Genomic DNA, 20,507 nt, shown 5'->3' with positions numbered 1-20,507 from the left:
TCAATACATCATCCCCTCCAAAATTCCAGCTTGGGGGAGCACAGCTGCATTCCCCATCCAGATGTTTCTTTTTTTTTTTTTTTTCTTTTTTTTCACAGAACAAATTTGAAATTCCTATCAGAGCATCTGCCACGAGCAGAGCCAAGAGGAACAGCTGGAAATGTGCATTTTGATTTTTATTTTTTTCCCTTCCTTAACCCCTTCCTGCTGCTCTCCCAAAGCCAAATTTGGCTTCAGGATGATTCCAGCAGCCAGAGGAGGAGGGAGCATCAGGGAATTCTCCATCTGCAGCTTTTGGGGAGGAAACCAGGGAATTTCTCCTCGAGGGATCAACCTCCCAACACCTCAGCTGCTGAGGAGGAGGAATGAATTCATTCCTGCAGCTTGGGCAGTGTCCCCATTGTCCCATTATTCCTTCATTTCCCTTCAGCTCAACCTTCCATATGTTCTCCTGGGAAATGTTTTTTGGGTTTTTTTTTTTCCATGCTCCTTTTGCCAAGAGGGATGAATCTCCTGATTCCACAGGATCGGTTCAAAGCCTCTCAGGGGAAATGGGAATGTGCCAGGTTTTTTTGGGAGCGTTTGGAGCCTCCCTTGGATCTCCAGCTGCCTGTTGGAAAAGTGAAATAGAAACTGTTTCCTGATGGAGGGTGTTCGTTTTACCGCGGAATTTGGAACCAGACACGACCAAAAAAGGTTCATTTATCACGTTCCAGATCCTTTTTTTAGCCTGGTTGTGGTTTTTAGGGATGTCCTGGTACTTTTAAGAGGATTCTCTGAAACACCAGGTGTTTGGCCACTCCTGATTTTTGATGGTTTTGCACATTCCCAGAATCAATTTAAGCTGGAAAAGCCCTTCCAGATCTGTGATCTCCATCCTCACCAGTCATTTAATTCCTTGGACACCTCCAGGAATGGCCACTCCAAACCTCTCTGGGCAGCCAAAAAAAAAAAAAAACCCAGAAAAGCAGCAAAGTTTGGCTCTGTCCAAGTCCATTCATCCCAGGGCCGCTTTTTCCTCCAACCCGGGCAGAACTGGCTTTCAGCTTTGTGTAACCATCTGTGCCGAAGCATCAACCCCCGCAAAAAACCTCCAAAAATCAGGGGCAAAAAAAAAAAAAAAAATTAAAAAAATTAAACCCAAAATTAATTTGGGTGAATCAAAGCGCCCGGAAACACGGCGCGGAGGAGCCTGGATCCCTCATTCCCTGCACTCACGGGTGGCTGGCGGCCGTGACTCCTCCCGTTCCCACGCGGGGACATCGGGAGGTGACACCGGGAGGTGACACCGTGGGGGCCCCGGTGGGCGTGGCCAAAGGGGGCGTGGTTCCGGAAGGGGGCGTGGCTATGGGGAAAGGGGGCGTGGTTACGGGGAAGGGGGCGTGGCTCTGTGCGCGTTCGCGCCCCTCAGCAGCGTGTCCCGCGCCGGCCGCCGTCGCGCCCCGCCCGCCATATTGTGCTGAGCGCAGGCGGAGCGGCGGCCGGCCATGGGTGAGGGGAGCCGGGCCCGGGGACAACGCGGCCGGGAGGGAACGGGCGGAACGGGCGGGAGGGAAGCCGCCCGACAGCCGGAGGGGAGCGGCCCGGGCGGCGGGCGGAGCGCCGGAGAACCCCGCGGTTCGCTCCGCCCCGCCGCGGTCAGGGGGGCGGCTCCCGCGCTGCGGCCTCACCCGGAGCCCTCAGAGCCCCTCAGAGCCCCGCGGCCTCGGGGGATGCTCAGGGAGACTCCTCGGAGCCTTCCCTGGAGCTCCCGTGCGGGTTCTGAGTGCTCCAGTCGGGTTTTTAAAGCCCCCGAGGGTCCCGCTGCAGCCCCCGGCGGGACCCTCCGAGCGCCTCTCTCGGCTTTTGTGTCCTCAAATTTCCATCTCAGCTTTTGTGCCTCCAAAATTCCCTCTCAGATTTTGTGCAGCCCCGCTTTGTGCCCCCGGATTTCCCCTCTCACAGCTCTCGCGGAGCTTCTGTGGCCCCCAGTGTTCTCCTGCAGCCCCCCAACTTGTGCTCCCACATTTTCATTTTACGACCTCCCCAGAGCCCCTTTGACCCCAAATTTTATCCCCAAATTTCTCTTTAGGGCTCCCACTGTGCCCTCACATTTCCCTTTTCCCTCCTGGAGCCTTCGTGGCTCTTTCCTACACCTCTGTGGATCCCAAATTTCCCCAGTGTGTGCCCTTCAGAGCCTTCCTGGAGCTCCCAAAACCAGCGGCTCCCTCAAGATCCAGCTCCGGGATGAGGTTTTTTGGAGAACTCCCGAGCTCAGCATCAGCTTTAAAACTCCTTTGAGATCCGTTTCTAAACCTTCAGCACATCTTTTGTTGCTCCAGATGCGAATTTCAAAGCGCGGTGCGAGCTGGAAATGATCGGCCAGGGAAAGGAATGTGCAGACATTGATCTGCGCTGAGCTCCCCTCACGGCTCAGATTTCACTTGGAAATGGGGTTTTTTTGTCACTTTTTTGGGTTCTCCTGAGGTTAACATGATCAAGACAAAGCTTGAAAAACCTCGGGATGGGTTTTTTGTGTGACAAACAAGCACTGGAAAAGCTGAATTTGGGCCGACCCCTTTGAACTGGGTGCCATCAAAGCATAAAAACAACAAACACCCAAAAAAAAAGTGTTGGTTTTTCCCCCCATTTCAAAGAGCCAAAAAATAAAACAATCATTTTAAACAGCTGTAACCTTCCATTCCAGCCCAGAGACCAAATTTCTGAATTATTTTCGGGGGCGATTGTTGAGCTGGGAAGACAGGGATGGCACCACAGGGCTGCAGATGGAATTCCTGGTGAAGCGATGAATTCCCAACACCTCAGCAAAGCTGCAGCTCCCTGGGGAAATGTGGGAGACGGGGCGGGGGGGGGAAAAACCCCAAAAACTGGAGAAATTTGGTGACGGAGAGGCGTGAAACGCTCCATATAAACCGGTAATTAAGAGATGCTAATGAATCCCCGCTCATTGTCTCCGTGCAGTGGTGAGGGCCGAGCGCAGCCCGCAGTGAGCAGCCAGGAATCCCCCAAAGGCCCGGGGATGGCCGGGGGACGGCGGGGACCCAACAGAACCTCCTACTGCCGGAGCCCGCTGTGCGAGCCCGGAGCCGCCGGGGCCGCGGGACACGCCTCGGGCTCCTCCGTCACCGGTGTGCGCTCCCGGACCAGGTACGGCCCCGCCCCGGGGCTGCGACAGCGCTGCTGGGCGCGGGGAGGGCCTGCGGGATCGTGCCTGGGTGTTAGAGGTGTTCCTTGGCCCTAAAGCTCGGCCCATTCCTTGGTCTTAAAGCTCATCCTATTCTCTGACCCTAAGGCTCATCCCGTTCCCTGACCTTGGAGCTAGTCCCATTCCTTGGTCTTAAAGCTCCTCCCATTCCCTGACCCTAAGGCTCATCCCATTCCCTGACCCTAAAGCTCATCTCATTCCCTGACCCTAAGGCTCATCCCATTCCCTGATCTTGGAGCTCATCCCTTCCTTGGTCTTAAAGCTCATTCCCTGACCATGGAGCTTGTCCCATTCCCTGGCCCTAAAGCTCATCCCATTCCCTGATTTTAAACCTCATCCCATTCCCCGATCTTAAATCTTGTCCCGTTCCCTGACCCTAAAGCTCATCCCATTCCCTGATCTTAAACCTTGTCCCATTCCCCAACCCTAAACCTTGTCTCATTCCCTGATCTTAAAGCTAATTAAGATCATTCTTTGATCCTTAAACCTCATCCTGTTCCCTGATCCTAAAGCTCATCCCATTTCCTGACCTTGGAGCTTGTCCCTTTCCCCAGCCTTAAAACTGGTCCCATTCCTTGGTCTCAAAGCTTGTCTCATTCTTTGACCTTGGAGCTCATCCCATTCCCTGATCTTAAAATTCATCCCATTCCTCAGCCTTAAAGCTCATCCCATTCCTTGATCTTAAACCTCATCCCATTCCCTGACCTTAAACCTTGTCCCATTCCCTGACCTTAAAGCTAATTAAGATCATTCTTTGATCCTTAAACCTCATCCCATTCCCTGATCCTAAAGCTCATCCCATTCCCTGACCTTAAAAATGAGTTTGGCAATGTGGGCATTTCAGAGACAGCTCAGGCTCCTCAGGCTTCCACCTCACTCACAGCCTGATTTTAGGTTCTCCACCTCCTGTTTTAGGTTTTCCATCTCCAGTTTGAGGTTTTCCATCTCCAGTTTGAGGTTTTCCATCTCCAGTTTGAGGTTTTCCATCTCCAGTTTGAGGTTTTCCATCTCCAGTTTCAGGTTCTCCATCTCCAGTTTTAAACCACAGCCTCCACGGCCACACCCCACCACTGGGATTTCATCTGGGGATTTGCAGTGGCACTTTGTGCTCTGCCCTCGGAGGCCCACACCCAGATTGCTCTGCCTGGTGTCGTTTAGGGGTTGCAGAGCTCATTCTGGGAGAGATTAATTCCCCTTGGTGCAGAGGATCACTCTGGGACCCTGTGCAGGCTCACACAGGAGGAGGCACCTCTGGCTAAACTCGTTTTTCCTCCTCAGGTGAACAGAAGGTGAAGAATGAGCAAAGGCTTGTGTGTGAATTGCTCTGCCTTTCATGTTCAAGCACTCTCAGATGTGTAAACACCAACCCGAGCTCTGAAAGCTTCCAATTAATTAAGAGAGCCACTGAGCAGCGCAGCACAGCCCTGGGTTTGAGATCAAATGTCCTGGGTCCATTTGTGTGGGCAAATCCCTGCTGAAATCACACAAACCTGCCTGAAATTTGTGGTTTTGTGCCAGCTGCTGATGGCTGGAGTTTCCCAATCACTCCCAGACCTGTGGGGTATTGGGATTGTTGGTACAGACAGGACCACTTCAGGTTTACAGCAGGATTTATTGCTGCAGAATAAATGCAGAGGTCAGTAGTCAGTGGTCACAGGGCCACGAGTTACCAGGGGTTTTAAAGGTTTATTAGCCAACAAACTACTGCCACACATATTGATTTAACTGTCACACCAAGGGCTAATTAAACTGTCTTACCACGACACACAACTCTATATTACTACACTTCAAAACTTCTTAGTTTTACAACTAGTTCTATATCTAAGCTTCAAAACCTTCTGCTGTCTAACTTAACACGTTTCCTCTTAAACTACAAACCCACTTTGCTGCTACAGAAGCTTTTCCCACCACCTCAGGTTCATTTCAAACCCGGAGCCTGTTACAGGCGCAAGGTTTTGAGAAGTTTCTGTGCCTCGAATTCCCGCGTGGAGGGGAGCTGGAGGAGGTTCCCCTGTTCACCCCTGGCCTTTGGCTTCCCCTGGCAGGAGTGGCTCAGGGACAGGGCTGTCCAGCCCCCCTCTGGCAGCTCAGACCGTGGTTCCCCTGCGGCACTGCAAGATCCCCGAGCTGCCCGTGGAGAGGAGCGTGCTCTTCGAGCTGCAGCTCTTCTTCTGCCACCTGGTCGCCCTCTTCGTCCACTACATCAACATCTACAAGACTGTGTGGTGGTATCCACCCTCCCACCCTCCTTCTCACACGTCCCTGGTAAGCTCCAGAGCTGCTGGATCACTGAATGTCGACTTTTAGAGGTGGTGGTGGGTCAAAACTGCACCTGAGCCTGCCACTGAGGGGTTTGCTCCTGCCACTCGTGTTCCCCACGTTTTGGGCTCTGGTTGTTTGCTTGGTGTTCTCTTGGGAGAGAGCCCAAGGAGAAGAGAATGATGTGGGGCTGTTTTTCTCCCTGCTGCTGATGGAAGTGGGATAACTCTGGGTTTGTCCCCACAGAACTTTCACCTCATCGACTTCAACGTGCTGACGGTGACCACCATCGTCCTGGCACGGCGCCTCATCGGGGCTGTGGTCAAGGAGGTAAAGTCAGAGCTGTCCTGCCAGCACATCTGTGTCCCTTTTGCCATTCCAAACTCCTCCATCCCTCCCTGAGGCCCCTGTGATATTCCCAGGTCAGGATCCCAGGCGTGGGTTCCAGTGGGAGGAGCAGAGAGCAGAACTGAGCTTCACAGACCAGCCCCTGGTGTCTCTGTCCTTCTCTGACTGAATTTCTGTCTCAGCCACACTGGCTGTGACTGAGTCCCACTGAGTGGCATTCCCTCCTCCCTTTGGCTCTTTTCCTGCTCTCTCCATCTCTCCAGCTTTCCCCAGGGATGCTCTCTGTGCAGATATCCCATGGTGAGCAGTGCCAGGGCAGTTTGCTGGGCACTGGTGACTACCAGACCTTAACCAGAAACTCTCCTCACTCCCTGAGGAATAAAGCCCACATTCCAGAGGGTTTGGAGAGCCCAAAATGAGGAATGAAGCCCAGATTCCAAAGGTTTTGGAGAGCCCAGATTCCACAGAAATCTATCCTGGTGTCATCACTGGCACTTCCTTCCTAGCTGCGATTTTACATAAATCGTTTTGGGGTTTTTTTACATAAATCATTTCTGTAAATTGATTTTACATAAATCAATCCTACATAAACCCACACTGAGCTTTCTCCTGGAAGCAGAGGGAATGCCCAGCTGTGCCAAACTTCCCTCCTGTGCCCCACAGGCTTCCCAGAGTGGCAAAGTCTCCCTGCCACGCTCCATCTTCCTGGTGGTGACTCGCTTCGCCGTGCTCACGGGCACGGGCTGGAGTTTGTGTCGCTCCATCATCCACCTCTTCAGGACCTACTCCTTCCTCAACCTCCTGTTCCTGTGCTACCCGTGAGTACCCCTGGCACCCACCCCAAATCCAGGGGGAGGCTCCTTGTGGCCTTCTGAGCTGGGAGTCTCCAAGGTTCGGAGCAGCCTGAGCTGGTGGGAAGTGTCCCTGTCCATGGACACAGTGTTTATGGTGCACCTCTTCCTCCTGCTGTGTCACATTCCGTGGTGGCAAGGCTCATCTGTGACACTGAGCCCTCCTCCAGCTTGATGTGAGCGTTAATTATTGCTCATTATTGCTGCTGGTGTCTGCTGGATGGGATTGTGGGTTTTCCCCGTGGTGCTCACAGAATTCAGGGCTTTGTTCTCCCTTTGTTCCTGGGCTCCTGTGGCAGGTGGAGGGATTCAGACAGCTCCTGGCTTTTTGTTACCTGTCAAAAGGAAATATTTGGAGTGGAAACAGCTCCTACCTCCCACGTAGGTGCAGGAGGAAACATCCACAGGGATTTGCTGCAGGAAAAAACATCCACTGAGATTTGCTGTGGGAAGAAACATCCAGAGATTTGCTGCCTGTGTTTGAGCTCAGAGCTCTTTTGGGGAGTTTCCCTTTGGAATAATGGAGCTCTTTTGGGAGTTTCCTTGTGGAATCATGGAGCTCTTTTTGGGAGTCTCCCTTTGGAATAATGGAGCTTTTTTGGGGAGTTTCCCTGTGGAATTATGGAATCCCAGACTGGTTTGGGTTGTGGAGGGGACACCTTAAAGCTCATCCAGCAGTGCCAGGGACACCTTCCACTATCCCAGGTTGCTCCAAGCCTTGAATTCCTCCAGCTCCAAACCCCAGGGGGAAATTGGGGATGGGATGGGATGGATGGGATGGGATGGGATGGGATGGGAAGGGATGGGAAGGGATGGGATGGGATGGGATGGGATGGGATGGGAAGGGATGGGAAGGGATGGGGTGGGATGGGATGGGATGGGATGGGATGGGAAGGGATGGGAAGGGATGGGAAGGGATGGGATGGGATGGATGGGATGGGATGGGATGGGATGGGATGGGATGGATGGGATGGGAAGGGATGGGATGGGATGGATGGGATGGGGATGCAGCCCCTGAGCTCTGTGCTTTTCCAGGTTTGGGATGTACATCCCCTTCCTCCAGCTGAACTGTGACTTTCGGAAGGCCGGGCTCTTGGCCCAGGTGGCCAACATTGGCCCCAGGGACACGGGGGAGGTGACAGCCAGGGGCAGGGACTACCTGACAGTGCTCAAGGAGACCTGGAAGCAGCACACGAGGCAGATGTACGGGATGGAGGCCATGCCCAGCCACGCCTGCTGCCTCTCCCCGGACCTGATCCGCAACGAGGTGGAATTCCTGAAGATGGACTTCAACTGGCGCATGAAGGAGGTGCTGGTGAGCTCCATGCTCAGTGCCTACTACGTGGCCTTTGTGCCTGTGTGGTTTGTCAAGGTGAGGCCTGCCTGGGAGGTGACACTGGGGTGTGGTGGCACAGGGAGAGAGGGCAGTGTGTCCTTGTGCTGGTGGGATTCTGAATGTCTGGTGGGAGATGAGGAATCTGCGGGAGCTGGGGGTGTTTGTCCTGGAGAAAAGGAGACTCAGGGGTGACCTGAGCACTCTCCACAAGCCCCTGAAAGGTGGCTGTGCTCAGCTGGGGCTGGGCTCTTTCTCCAGCAGCACTGACACAACGAGAGGACACAGCCTCAGGCTGGGCCAAGGGAAATACAGGTTGGGTATCAGGGAAAAGGATTTTACAGAAAGGGTGATAAAGGACTGGAATGGTCTGCCCGGGGAGGAGGTGGAGTCCCCATCCCTGGGGGTGTTTGAAGCAGACTGGATGTGGCACTGGGGCCAGGGGTTAGCTGAGGTGTTGGGGCTGGGGTGGATGATCCTGGAGGTCTCTTCCAGCCTGCACATTCTGTGATTTGTGATTCTGTGGAATGGATCTCAGGCTGAGGCTGGCCCTGTCCCCAGGGATCATCAGGAGCTGCCTGCTTTGGGTGATGATGGCACAAATACTCCACAGGAATTCTCCAAATCCCACCCCACATGAGCTCTCCTTTTCCACTCAGGATCCACAGCTCCACTCCCTTCACCAAACACTGCTTTGTGCTCACACCTCGGCAGCTGAGGCTGCCCAAACCTGTCCCACAGCATCCCAAACACTCTCCACCTTCCTGTCCCCCCAGAACACTCAGTACTACGACAAACGCTGGTCCTGTGAGCTCTTCCTGCTGGTTTCCATCAGCACCTCGGTGATCCTCATGCAGTACCTGCTCCCTGCACGTTACTGCGACCTGCTGCACAAAGCTGCTGCACACCTGGGCTGCTGGCAGAAGGTGGACCCGGCCCTCTGCTCCAACGTGCTGCAGCATCAGTAAGGAATTCTCTGCTGGAGTTGTGGTTTTGCTGGCTGGGTGGGTGAGGAGCTCAGTAAAGCAGAGAGAAGCTGTTGGCACAGGTTCTGCAGGGCTGGTGTTTTGGCAGGGTGCCCACAGCTACCTGCTGTTTGTCACTCTTGTGGTGACAACTCCAGAGTGGGGAGCAGAATTCCTGTCCAAACTGGGGAGCAGAATTTCTGTCCAAACTGGGGAGCAGAATTCCTGTCCAAACTGGGGAGCAGAATTCTGTGCTCCTCACTGCTGCTGGGCAGGCAGCAAAACCAGGGCAGGTGGGATTGAGGAATCTCTTGGTTCCTGCAGGTTGGATTAAGGATTCTCTTGCTCCCTGCAGGTGGGATTGAGGGTTTTGCTGTCCCCTGCAGGTGGGATTAAGGAATCTGTTGTTCCTGCAGGTGGGATTGAGGAATCTCTTGGTCCCCGCAGGTGGAATTTAGGGATCTCTTGCACCCTCCAGGTGGGGCTAAGGGATCTCTTGGTCCCTGAGGTGAGGTTAAGGGTTTTGCTGTTGCCTGCAGGTGGACTGAGGAGTGCATGTGGCCTCAGGGGGTGCTGGTGAAGCACAGCAAGAACGTCTACAAGGCCGTGGGTCACTACAACGTGGCCGTGCCCTCGGACGTCTCCCACTTCCGATTCCACGTAAGCTCTTCCCTCTCCTTCCTGGGAGCAGGGAAAACACAGCAGGATCAGGCTGCTGCTGGCCTGGACACTGCAGGCTGATGGAGCCCAGGGTGGGGGAGTTCCTGGGCTTCAGAGATCCCATCCAGATCCTGAGGGATCCTCCCCCAGAGGCCCCACCTCCCTCCCGGTGCCTCACCCCGCTCTCCCACAGTTCTTTTTCAGCAAACCACTGCGAATCCTCAACATCCTGATCCTGCTGGAAGGAGCTGTCATCTTCTACCAGCTCTACTCGCTGATCTCCTCCGAGAAGTGGCACCAGACCATCTCCCTGGCTCTGATCCTCTTCAGCAATTACTACGCCTTCTTCAAGCTGCTGCGGGACCGCCTGGTGCTGGGCAAAGCCTACTCCTATGCTGCCAGCAGGGACTCAGAGCAGAAGTTAAATTAAAACTATTGCACTGATGCTCTCAGCCTGTTACAGAACAAACAAAAAAAACGAGAAACCCTCAGAGCTTTGTATTTTTGTTACCACTGCTTTTTTTGGTTGTCGTCGTCGTCGTCGTCGTTTTCTTTGATAACTGATGTAATTAAAAAAAAGGAAAGAGAGAGAGAAGAAGAAGAAAAAAAAAACATATTTTTTTACTCCCGACAAGTTGGTTTGTGTGTTTGTTGTTTGAATTGACCTCCACCGAAAGGCTGGCTGCTGTTTGGGTGTGAGGAGGGGTTGGTTTGGTGGTGCTGAGGTTTGACAGGGCTGCGGTGGGAGGAGGAAGGTGAAGAGTTGGGGTTCCTTTAGGAGGGGCTGAACCCTCATTCTGGGGGTCCCCAGGAGCTCCTGTGCCCCCTCCCCGTGCCCCGTGTAGGAAAAGGTGGTGTTATTTCTCTAAAATGGTGATTTGTTTGTTTTTTTTTTTCCAATTGCTGAGCCCCAACTGCTGCAGCCCGCGGCTGGCACTGCGCTGCTCTGAGGGGACACGGGGGGAGCTGAGGGGCTTTGGGGGACCCCCGGCCGCTCCCCTTTGCTCCTTTACCCGCAGGTCGGGTGCTCCCCCCGAGCCCCTCCTGCCCAACCTGCCCCAGGGCCGGGGGAGGAGGAGGAGGAGGAGGAGGAGGAGGAGGAGGAGGAGGAGGAGGAGGAGGAGGAGGAAGGGACGCAGCGCATCCCCCAGTGCCCCGGCCGGGGGCAGCGCCCCTTGCGGGGGCTCGGGGCTCCTCCTGCCCGCGGGAGGGTCCTGGGGGATCCCAAAAGGGTTCTGGGGGTGCTAAAGGGGGTCCCGGGGGGTCCCAAAAGGGTTCGGGGGTCCCGGCTCCGGCCTTTGTTCCGGCAGCCCCCCGCGGCCGCCAGGGGGCGCCCGGCACGCGCTCCCGGTCCTTATCCCGGTCCTGATCCCGGTCCCATCCCGGTCCCATCCCGACCCCTGTCCCCATCCCGATCCCGACTCTGATCCCGGTCCCGGGGGTATCTGGGTCCCGGTCCCGGTCCCGACCGTGATCCAGGTCCTCATCCAGGTCCCGGTCCCGATTCCCATCCCCATCCTAATCCAAATCCCTATCCCAATCCTGATCCCGGTTCCGATCCCGGTCCCGGTTCCGACACCTCTCCCGGTTCAGCGCCGACCACGCCGGGAATTACCGCCGCTGAAAGCGGAGACGGAACACCGCAGCGGGTCCGGGGACCCGGGACCCGGACTGGGACCGGGACTGGCACCGGGACACGACCGGGACCGGCAGCAGCATCATCCGTGACACCGGGGACGGGAAAGGGGCGGTCGGTGCCCGGCAGAGCCCCGAGGGGCGGCGGGGACACGGCGGGGACACGGCGGGACCAAAGGGCACCGGAGCGAAGCCGCGGCCGTTTGTCAGCGGGGCGAAGGGCGAGGAGGAGGAGGAGGAGGGGAAAGGAGCAGCGAAGGCTGGAGGGGAGCCAGAGGCGGCGGAGCCCTCGGGGTTGTGCCTTCCCTCACCCCCACCTCACACCCGCACCGGGACCCCCACTCCCGGGGACACGGCCGGGTCCCGCTGCTTGGAGCCCCCCGAGTCCCCCCGGCTGCCCCCGCGGCTTTGGGGACACCGAGCGGCCCCCAGCCTGTCCCCATCCCCCGTGTGACCGCTCCCGGCCCGAAGGCCGTGTCCCGCCGGGTTTTCCAGCCGGGTCCGGCCGGTGTCGGGGGCCCGGCCCGCTCCCCACACGGCGGGAGGAAGCGGCCGTGGGCAGCTTTTCCCGAGGATGAGGGTTTCCTTCCTCCCATTGAGCGCGGACCCTGGGGTCAGCACGCAGCCCTGGGGACACCCGGCCACAGGACGGGGCCGAGGGGGGCTCCTGGCTGGGATTTGGGGGGCAGAGACCCCGAAACAACCCTCCCTTATTCCCCTCTGGCACCCCGAGATGGATGTTTTTTGGTCCCGAGATTGAAGGAGATGGATTTTTTTTTTTTTTTTTGGGAGGGGGCGGTTCACAGGATGGAATCACGCAGCCATTTCCTCCCATTTCCTCCTCTCCTTCCCTTTCTCCCAGCCCCGAGAGCGCCGCGGAGGAGATTTCGGGGGCCAGCAGAAGGCGGACTGAGGCGGATTGTCGCCTTTCCCAGAAACGCCGTTCCCGCGGCTGGGAAGAGCCGGGAGCAGCGCCACGTGTCATTTCCCTTCCAGCGGGGTTTTCCCAGGGCCTCGGGGCACGGATCATGTCCCGGGGGAGATCCCGCTGGGAATTCCCTCGGGAGAACCGCGGGGGCGGCTCCGGTGGGGGCTCAGCCGGGCTCGGTGACAGCGGGGCTCCCGGGCTGTCCCCTCTGGGGTCCCTGGCTGTCCCCTCTGGGGTCCCGGGCTGTCCCCTCGGGGCTCCCTGGCTGTCCCCTCGGGGCTCCCGGGCTGACCCCTCGGGGCTCCCGGGTTGTCCCCTCAGGGCTCCCGGGCTGTCCCCTCTGGGGTCCCTGGCTGTCCCCTCGGGGGTCTCGGGCTGTCCCCTCTGGGGTCCCTGGCTGTCCCCTCGGGGGTCTCGGGCTGTCCCCTCGGGTGTCCCTGGCTGTCCCCTCAGGGCTCCCGGGCTGTCCCCTCGGGGCTCCCGGGCTGTCCCCTCGGGGGTCCCGGGTTGTCCCCTCTGGGGTCCCTGGCTGTCCCCTCGGGGCTCCCGGGCTGTCCCCTCGGGGCTCCCGGGCTCCATCTGCCGCCCTCCCCACGGCCGCTAATCCCGGGATTAGCAGCCAGATGCCAGGAGCAGGTTTGCCGCAGGTGACCAGGATCCCTCGGGAGGGAAGCGATGACATGGAAGTGCGGGAATTGTGACCGGTCCCACCCCGGCCTGGAGTCCCCCAGAGGGGACACGGGGCTCCCATCAGCCAGGACACATCCCGGGTTGTCCCCAAGCTCAGAAGCTCGGGACAGCGACCACGCTGAGACAAAATTCCCGGCAGAAATTCCCACGGAGCTCTCCCTCCCTGTGCACACCCAAAATGCTTCACCCTCCTCCCTCCGGAATCCGCTCCCCAGCGGATGCAGCTGATGGGAAGTGGCTGTTTTCCCCTAAAACCCGCCCCAGCATTCCTGGGAGGACGCGTCTCCCACCCTTATCCCAGTTCCTGGGACCTGCAAGAGGCTGATTCCTGCCTGGTCCCGGCTCAGCACAGACGAGGGATTGCTGCATCCGGATTTCTGGGGGATCTGGGTTACTGGTCCCAGATTTCTGCGTGATCCTGGGTCCTTGGGTGATCCTGGGTTGTTGGATCCCGGATTTCTGGGGGATCCTGGGTTGTTGGATCCCGGATTTCTGGGGGATCCTGGGTTGTTGGATCCCGGATTTTTGGGGGATCCTGCAGCTCCACTGGAGACCTCTCAGCCACCTCCCAGCTCCTCCTCATCCATCCCAAACCCGCAGCCCATCCCTGGCTGCTTCACGGCCAAATCCAGCAGTTCCTGATGTGGACAAGGAGGTGGGGAGGGACAGGGACATCCCCCAAACCCAGAGGTGACCCCACCCAGAGTCTGGCAGCTCTCATTCCTCCCTCGTATTTTTTTTTTTTTTTTTTTTTTTTACATTAATGAAGCCGAATCCCCAAAGTGATTAATTAAGGATTCGTTTGCTCGCCGTCACCTCACACCCCAGCAGGTTTGGGGTGAGATTAAGAACGAGGAAAAGCATCAGGGAGGGGAAAATACCCCAGTGCTGATCCTGTCCGCATCCCCCGGGCTGGGGGAGCCCTGAGCGTCCCCTGGGCGCTGCCCCGGAGCCGCGGACCCCCTTGGGACACCCAAATTTTGGAGATGCTGAACTGATCCGAGCTGAGCACAACAACCCCGGAGCTTCCCCAGGGCTCACCTGGCCAAACCCCGCCCGCCAGGCGCCGGCCCGCCGTAATTACAAACCCTTAATTAGCGTGGAGCATCCTCATTAACAATTACACACACGTCCTCGTTTCCTCATTCAAACGAGGGACTCAGAGATGGAGAAGGACCCTGGAGTCACCCCAAAAAAGCTTCTCCCGTCACCGAATCGGTGGCGCTGGTGCAGGGGAGAGGGGACAGCACCCGCGGGGACCGGCTGGTGACACGGAGCTCCGGGGCCAGATGGAGCCTCCCGCCCCTGTCCCCCTCCTCCTCCGCTGCCATTGTCCCTAAAGACTGAACAGCTCCGTGCCCGAGGAGCCGCGGCGGCTCCCGGAGCTCCAGAGCCTTTTTCTCCGGGTTTGGGGACACCGGGGTGACATCCCCGGCATGGGGGACACCGGGGTGACATCCCCGGCATGGGGGACACGGCCCCCGCCGCCGTTTGGGCGGAATATTCCTGAAAATTCATCTGAGCTGGAGGTGCTCGAGGGCTGGAAGGGGGCGGATGGAGGCTCCGGGGAGTTTTGGGATATTTCCCAAGAAGTCGTGGAGGAAAGAGGGGGCGGTGTCAGGAATGTCGCCCGTCCCCGGCCGGGTGTCAGGCGCTGGGGTGGCCCCACCTCAGGCTGAGCCCCCCCCAAAAACCCTCCCGGAACTCCAAAGGAATGTAAAAACCCCCCAAACCCACCCCACAGCCCTGGAGTTGTGACACCCCGCGGGTGGCAGTGTCACCTCCAGGCCACCAAAGGGCTGTCCCCAGGGTGTGTGTCCCCGCTTTGGGGATCTCCCACGAGGCTCCGAGTGCCGAGGTGTGGCCGCCACGGGACCTGCGGCCCCACGGGGACCTTTGGCAGCCCGAGGCTCTGCGGGGACGGGCCACTTTGTGTCCCATCCCTTCCCCGAGGGGACACCGGGACAGCTCCTGGCCGGGGACAGCTTCCCCCTGCCGCCACCTCGGTGGCCTCGAGCCTTTCCTCGGCTCTTCCTTTGCTTTTCCGCCCAGCCCCGAGCCCGGAGCTGCTTTTCCTGCCCCGGCCCCGCTTCCTGCCCTCCGCCTGTGGCTGCTCCGAGCTCAGCATTCCCGCTTTTCCCAGCACCGGCCGTCCTCCGCGGGGCTCCATCCCGAGGCGCTGCCCCTCTCCAGCGCTCTGTGTCCTCCTCGGGGTCCCCAAAGCCCCATGTGGGATTGTCGCCATCCCTGTCCCACCCGCATTTTCCCACCAGCTCGGAGGGAAAAGCATCGAACGGCCCCGGGGCTCGGCCCAGGCGGTTCCCCGGCCCCCATCACTTTTGGGGCTCCTCTGACCCGGTTTGTCATAACCCAGCGCTCCGGGGATGGGCTCGTGGGCCGCTGGGAAGGAGCAGGAGCCCTCCAGGAGCATCCACACCCCACCTCCGGACGCGGTTTTTTGGGGGAGTTCAGAGTCCCGGGGCCGCTCCCGGCTCCGGGGCGCTGCGGAGGGCAGGACGTTCCCACGCCGAGCCCCAAAGGTGTCCCCAAAAACCGGTCGGACGTGCGGGGCCGTGACTCAGGCGGGGCAGGCCGGGACCTGCGAGCCTCCCCCCGGCTTCCCGGAGCAAACAGAGAAGTGAAAAATTCTCCTTTTCCTTCCTGCCCAGGCGAGCTGCGTGTCACCGGGGCTGCGGTGACCTTCCCGTGCGCTGTCCCCACGCCGCTCCCTCCGCCCCCGGCCGGGGCTGGGAGCGCTCCTTGTCTCCTGCCGGGCTGATGGAAGGTTTGCTCTGCTGCCCGTGGTGTCACCTTCCCCCCAGGGTTCGCCTCTCCCTGGCTGTCACCGGCCCCTCCCGGGGGTCGTTCCGTGCCCCTCAGCCGGGGTTTGTCACCCCCGGAGGGTTCGGTGTCCCTCGGGGCTCGGGGACAGGCTGCAGCCAGGAATAAATGGATTAGGGACCCATCTCCTTGTCGCTGCTGGCAGCCGGACAGGGGCCGTGCGGCGGGGACAGCGGTGGGGACAGACACAGGGACAGCCATAGGGACAGCCACGGGGACAGCCGTGGGGACAGACATAGGGACAGCGGTGGGGACAGCGGTGGGGACAGACACAGGGACAGACACAGGGACAGCCGTGGGGACAGACATAGGGACAGCGGTGGGGACAGCGATGGGGACAGCGGTGGGGACAGCAGTGGGGACAGACATAGGGACAGCCGAGGGGACAGCCGTGGGGACAGCGGTGGGGACAGACACAGGAACAGCCGTGGGGACAGCTGTGGGGACAGCCGTGGGGACAGCGGTGGGGACAGACACAGGAACAGCCGTGGGGACAGCCCTGGGGACGCTCCCGCTGCGGGAGGGGACAGAGGTGGCCGGTGGCCGCCGTGGCCACCCCGCGTTGACAGCCCGGCCTCGGCCGCCTGCTGCTCGCAGGGTGTTGGGCATCCGGGCTCTAATGAGGCGGCACGGTTAATTAGTCAGTGTCAATTTCTGTTAATTAGCCGCGGGCAGTTGGGAAGCGCTGCCGGTGGCTGGCGCTGGGGGGACACGGGCGGGGCCGGAGGGGACACGGGCGGGGCCGGAGGGGTCGCATCCCCCTGAGGATGTCCCCAGCCCATCCCCGGACCCTCGGGGCTGAGCCCTCGGGAAGCTCCAGGGATTTCCAAAGGGAGTTCCTCCCTCAGGCCGCTGCCGAGGTTCAGCAGCCGGCGGTGGCCGGGGAATTCCGGAGGGAAAAGGATGGGAAAGGCGGATCCAGGCGAGGCAGGAGCCCCTCTCGGGCAGCGATGGAGCAGCTCCGCTGTTGACTGAACCCAGCTTGCGCTGCTCTCTGTTCCTGGGCTCGTTTCTCCTTCTGCCGTGAGCGCAGGAACAAAGGCAAAACTCGAAGCCCGCCAACCCTCCTCTCTTCCCACGGAAGGTTTGTGCCCCTCCGAGGGGACTCCGGGGTCGGACACCGCCCGGGGGCTGCCCGGGGCTGGCTCAGGACGAGCCGCAGAGCAGCTAAAAATATCCCCGCGCCTCCTCGGAGGTGTCGCAGCGGCAATCAGCCGTGCAAACGAGACCGAAATTCAATCAGCCGCATGCCACAGGAGCCGCTAACCCCTGCCGCCGCCGGGAGGGTCCCCAGGGGGACACGGGGGTCCTTGTCCCTCGGTGGGGCCGAGCCGCCGTCCCCTCGCTGTCCCCGGCCCCCCCGGCCGGCTGCCATCTGCTCGGGGTGTATTAAAGGCGTGGAGGAGCTGCCGAGAAACCAGGTCAGGGCTGCTGCGATGGCAGCGCCGGGGAGAGGCTGTCCCCTCCTGCCACCCGCCCGTGTCACCCGAGGGACAGCGCGGTGACACCGAGCGGAGCGGGGGGTGACTCAGTGCGGGGTGGGTTTGGACTGCTCCTGCCATCCCTTCCAGTGGGGAAAACCAGTGGATTTCGTGCGATTCCCGTGGATTTCACCCCACCCCGCCGTGCCCAGGGATGCGCCGCCGTTCAAACGCCGCCAAACCTCCCCTTAAAAATTCGGGCAGCGGCATCAGCTCCTCCCTTCCCTCCCCGGTGCCCTCCCCGGTGCCCACCCGAGCCCCCCGCGCCTCTGCCGGCCGCAGCCGCCCGCGTTTCATGCATTTTTCAGGAGAAGAAGGTTAGTGGGTCACTCCAGCGCCCGCGGGCTTTTCTCCAGCCGAGCTGCCGAGCGGGCGGCTGCAGGGGGCTGGGCCGGCCCGAGCGGCGGCCAGGTGGGCAGCACCAGCCGCTGCCACCCCCCGAGTGTCCCCCGAGTGTCCCCCGAGTGTCCCCCGAGTGTCCCCCGAGTGTCCCCCGAGTGTCCCCGCAGTGTCAGCACCGCTGTGTCCCCAGCGCGGCGGAGAGGAGCGGGATGCTCCAGCGCTGGTGTCTCCAAGCAGAGATTTTGGGGGGTCTCTGCAGCCCCCCGCGGTGTTCAGGGGGGATTCACCCCGAGGTTTCAGAGCCCTGGAGGGGCGGGGAGGGGACAGAGGGGGAGGAAAAACGGCCGCGGTTCAAAGTTAAAGCTTTGGCCTCGCCAAAACAAACAGCGGCGGCTTTTTATGTTCCGTCCCCGCAGCCCGGCCCTTCCCGGGGTGCTGCAGCCCCAAAAACCCGCCGAGAGGGAGCGCAGCCCCGGGGTGCGGGAACCCGCCCGGGGGGAGCCCAGGGCTGGGGGGACACGGGACAGGGCTGAGCGCGGGTTCGGGGCGCTGGTGGCAGATGTGGGGTGGAGCCAGAGCTGGGAGAAGGGAGATGGGGGGTGAGCCAAGGTGTGGGGTGAGTCCAGACACGGAAAAATAGAGAGGAGAGAGAACACAGAGCTGCGGGAATGCAGATGTGGGAAAAGCCACATTTGGGGTGAACCCAGACCTGGGAGAAGCCAGATGTGTACAAATCCAGATGTGGGGTGACCGCAGACGCGGCCAAGCCAGCCCTGGGGGCGATGGCAGCGCTGCAGCCCCGGTCCCCCCTGTCCCCTCCTGTCCCCCCTGTCCCCCTCCATCTCCCCTGTTCCCCCCTGTCCCCACCTGTCCCCCTGTCCCCACCTGTCCCCCTGTCCCCGCTGTCCCCCCTGTCCCCGTGTCCCCCTGTCCCCCCCTCTTCCCCCTGTCCCCCCGGTCCCCCCTGTCCCACTCCATCCCCCCTATCCCCCCGTGTCCCCGCTGTCCCCCCGATCCTCCCTGTCCCTCCGGTCCCCCCTGTCCCCTCCTGTCCCCGCTGTCCTCCCTGTCCCCCTCTCCCCCCTGTCCCCCCGTGTCCCCCTCCATCCCCCCTGTCCCCCCAGTTCTCCCCCGTCCCCCCTGTCCCCCCGTGTCCCCGCTGTCCCCCCTGTCCCCCCGGTCCTCCCTGTCCTCCCCTGTCCCCACCTGTCCCCCCTGTCCCGCTCTCCCCCTTGTCCCCCTGTCCCCCCCTGTCCCCCTGTCCCCCTGTCCCCCCTGTCCCCCCTGTCCCCCCTGTCCCGCTGTCCCCTGTCCCCGCTCCTCCCGCATCCCCCCGCGCTGCCGTTGCCATGGTGACGCTGTGGCCGAGCCGCATCCTCCGCTGCATCCCCGCGAGCCGTGGGGGTGGGGACACCGCTGCCCCCAGCCCCAAACCCGCCCGAGACCCTCCCGGGGGTGGGATTTGGGGGGGCTGCCGAGCCCCTTCCCGGGGTGACCCCCCCCGAAAGCCGAGCGGGGATGGGGAGGGGTGGGAGCAGCTCCTGGCTCTGGAGGGTCCCAAACCCCTCCGTGTCCCCTCCCAGCGCATCCCGCGGGTCCCAGAGGAGGTTGGGCACGGCTGGAATCCCCCTGGGGGGGCAAAGGGATCCCCAAAAAGCGCAGCCGAGACCCGACCCCCCCGGAGCCACCCCCGAGGTGTCCGTGGGCCGGCAGCCGCGACCCTGGGGACACTTCGGGGTTTGCTCGGAGCCGAGGGGGAATTCTGGCGGTGAAGCAATCCCGGCCAGGGACAGCCCGGGATGGAGGGAAGGAGGGGATTTCTGCTGGAAAGTCGCAGAGCAGCCCTGGCACCGCCGGGATTCCCCCGCAGGGTTCTGCTCCTCACCCCACCCCTGTGGGATTTTGGGGGGAGGTTTTTTATTTGGATTCCCCGGGGGTTCAGGTACCCCCAAAAAACCCAGCCAGGAGCTGGGGGAGAGGCAGCAGCAGCTCGAGCGTTGGTGCTGTTGACACTCTCAGGCTCCTTAATGAGCTTTTCCATAATTAATATTCCATTAGGACGAGCGGGGCGGGCACCTCGCGCCTTTGGGGGACGATTCTCCACGCTTTGGGTACCACAAACAACATCCCCCCATCACCCCAAAACGCTCTCCGAGCTCCGCGCCCACCCAAACCCGGGGGATTTTTTTCCAACCTCCCCAGGAGCTCAGCATCCTCCTGGCGCTGCCTATCGCGACATCCAGGGCCGGTTTGAGTGTCCCTGTGTTTTTCCTGCGGGTCCCTTCCCCCCTCGGCCCGGACACACACACACACACACACACACACACACTGGCCTCTTCTCTGCGCCCGTCAGATGTCGCTGAAAAGGGAACAATGGCACCTATTGTCTGTCCCCGCTCGGCGGTATCAGCCCCGGCAGAGCAACAAAAAGCCACATTGACTCGCCGGGAGAAAAGGGGCCCTTTACATCCCGCTGCTCCCGGGGGAGGCAGCGCGCAGTCCCGGCCCCGCTCCCCTGCCCCGAATCCCGGCCACCGGAGGCCACCGAGCCCCGGGGAGGGGTGACAGGGGGTGTCCCGCTGCCCAGGGATCTGTCCCCGTGTGCCCTGCTCAGGTGAGGCCGCACCTGCAGCTCCGGGCTGCTGTGGGATGGTTGGAGAGAGGCCAGAGGAGCCCACGGAGATGCTCCGAGGGCTGGGAGAGTTCTGGAGAAACCCCTGGAGAAGGGAAAGCTCCAAAAGCCCTGCCAGAGGGTCCCAGAGAGGTTTGGACAAAGGGAAGTGTCGGGAATAGCAGAGGGTGGAGCTGGGTGGGATTTTGGGCTCCCAAATCACACACACACACACACACTCCCCTGCTGTCCCTCTGGCCGTGGCGTGCGGGAGCCAGGAAACAGCACGGGAAAAGCTGCACTTGGAGCCGGCCTGCCTTTTGTTTCCATTATAAACGTCCCTCTGGGCCAGGAAGGA

At 60.4% G+C, this 20,507-nt stretch overlaps 2 protein-coding genes across 2 annotated transcripts in view; both read left to right on the top strand.

Moving 5' to 3' along the window:
- The window catches only part of TINAGL1 (tubulointerstitial nephritis antigen like 1), a 205,568-nt gene extending 186,889 nt beyond the window's left edge, over positions 1-18,679 (top strand). The window contains exon 13 of the transcript XR_010745326.1: positions 18,663-18,679. The gene's annotated coding sequence lies outside the window, so the exon portion shown is untranslated. The remainder of the gene's footprint in view (positions 1-18,662) is intronic.
- Positions 1,476-10,255, top strand: TMEM39B (transmembrane protein 39B). Its single transcript, XM_066335099.1, has 9 exons — positions 1,476-1,491; positions 2,962-3,147; positions 5,251-5,470; positions 5,711-5,794; positions 6,476-6,630; positions 7,699-8,035; positions 8,773-8,960; positions 9,501-9,621; positions 9,815-10,255. Exons 2-9 carry the CDS (start codon positions 3,020-3,022, stop codon positions 10,049-10,051), a joined length of 1,470 nt encoding a protein of 489 aa, XP_066191196.1. The 5' UTR covers positions 1,476-1,491; positions 2,962-3,019; the 3' UTR covers positions 10,052-10,255.
- Positions 18,680-20,507: the final 1,828 nt, after the last annotated feature.

This window comes from Sylvia atricapilla, chromosome 24 (assembly GCF_009819655.1).
Source record: "Sylvia atricapilla isolate bSylAtr1 chromosome 24, bSylAtr1.pri, whole genome shotgun sequence".
Taxonomy (NCBI): Eukaryota; Metazoa; Chordata; class Aves; order Passeriformes; family Sylviidae; genus Sylvia; species Sylvia atricapilla.
Note: the sequence above shows the minus strand (reverse complement) of the source record. Positions and strands in the feature narration are given on the sequence as shown.

Coding starts and splice junctions, on each gene's coding strand:
- TMEM39B (XM_066335099.1), top strand. CDS start 3,020: ATGGCCGGGGGACGGCGGGGACCCAACAGAACCTCCTACTGCCGGAGC. Junction 3,148..5,250: donor GGTGTGCGCTCCCGGACCAG/GTACGGCCCCGC, acceptor TTCCCCTGGCAG/GAGTGGCTCAGGGACAGGGC. Junction 8,036..8,772: donor TGCCTGTGTGGTTTGTCAAG/GTGAGGCCTGCC, acceptor CTGTCCCCCCAG/AACACTCAGTACTACGACAA.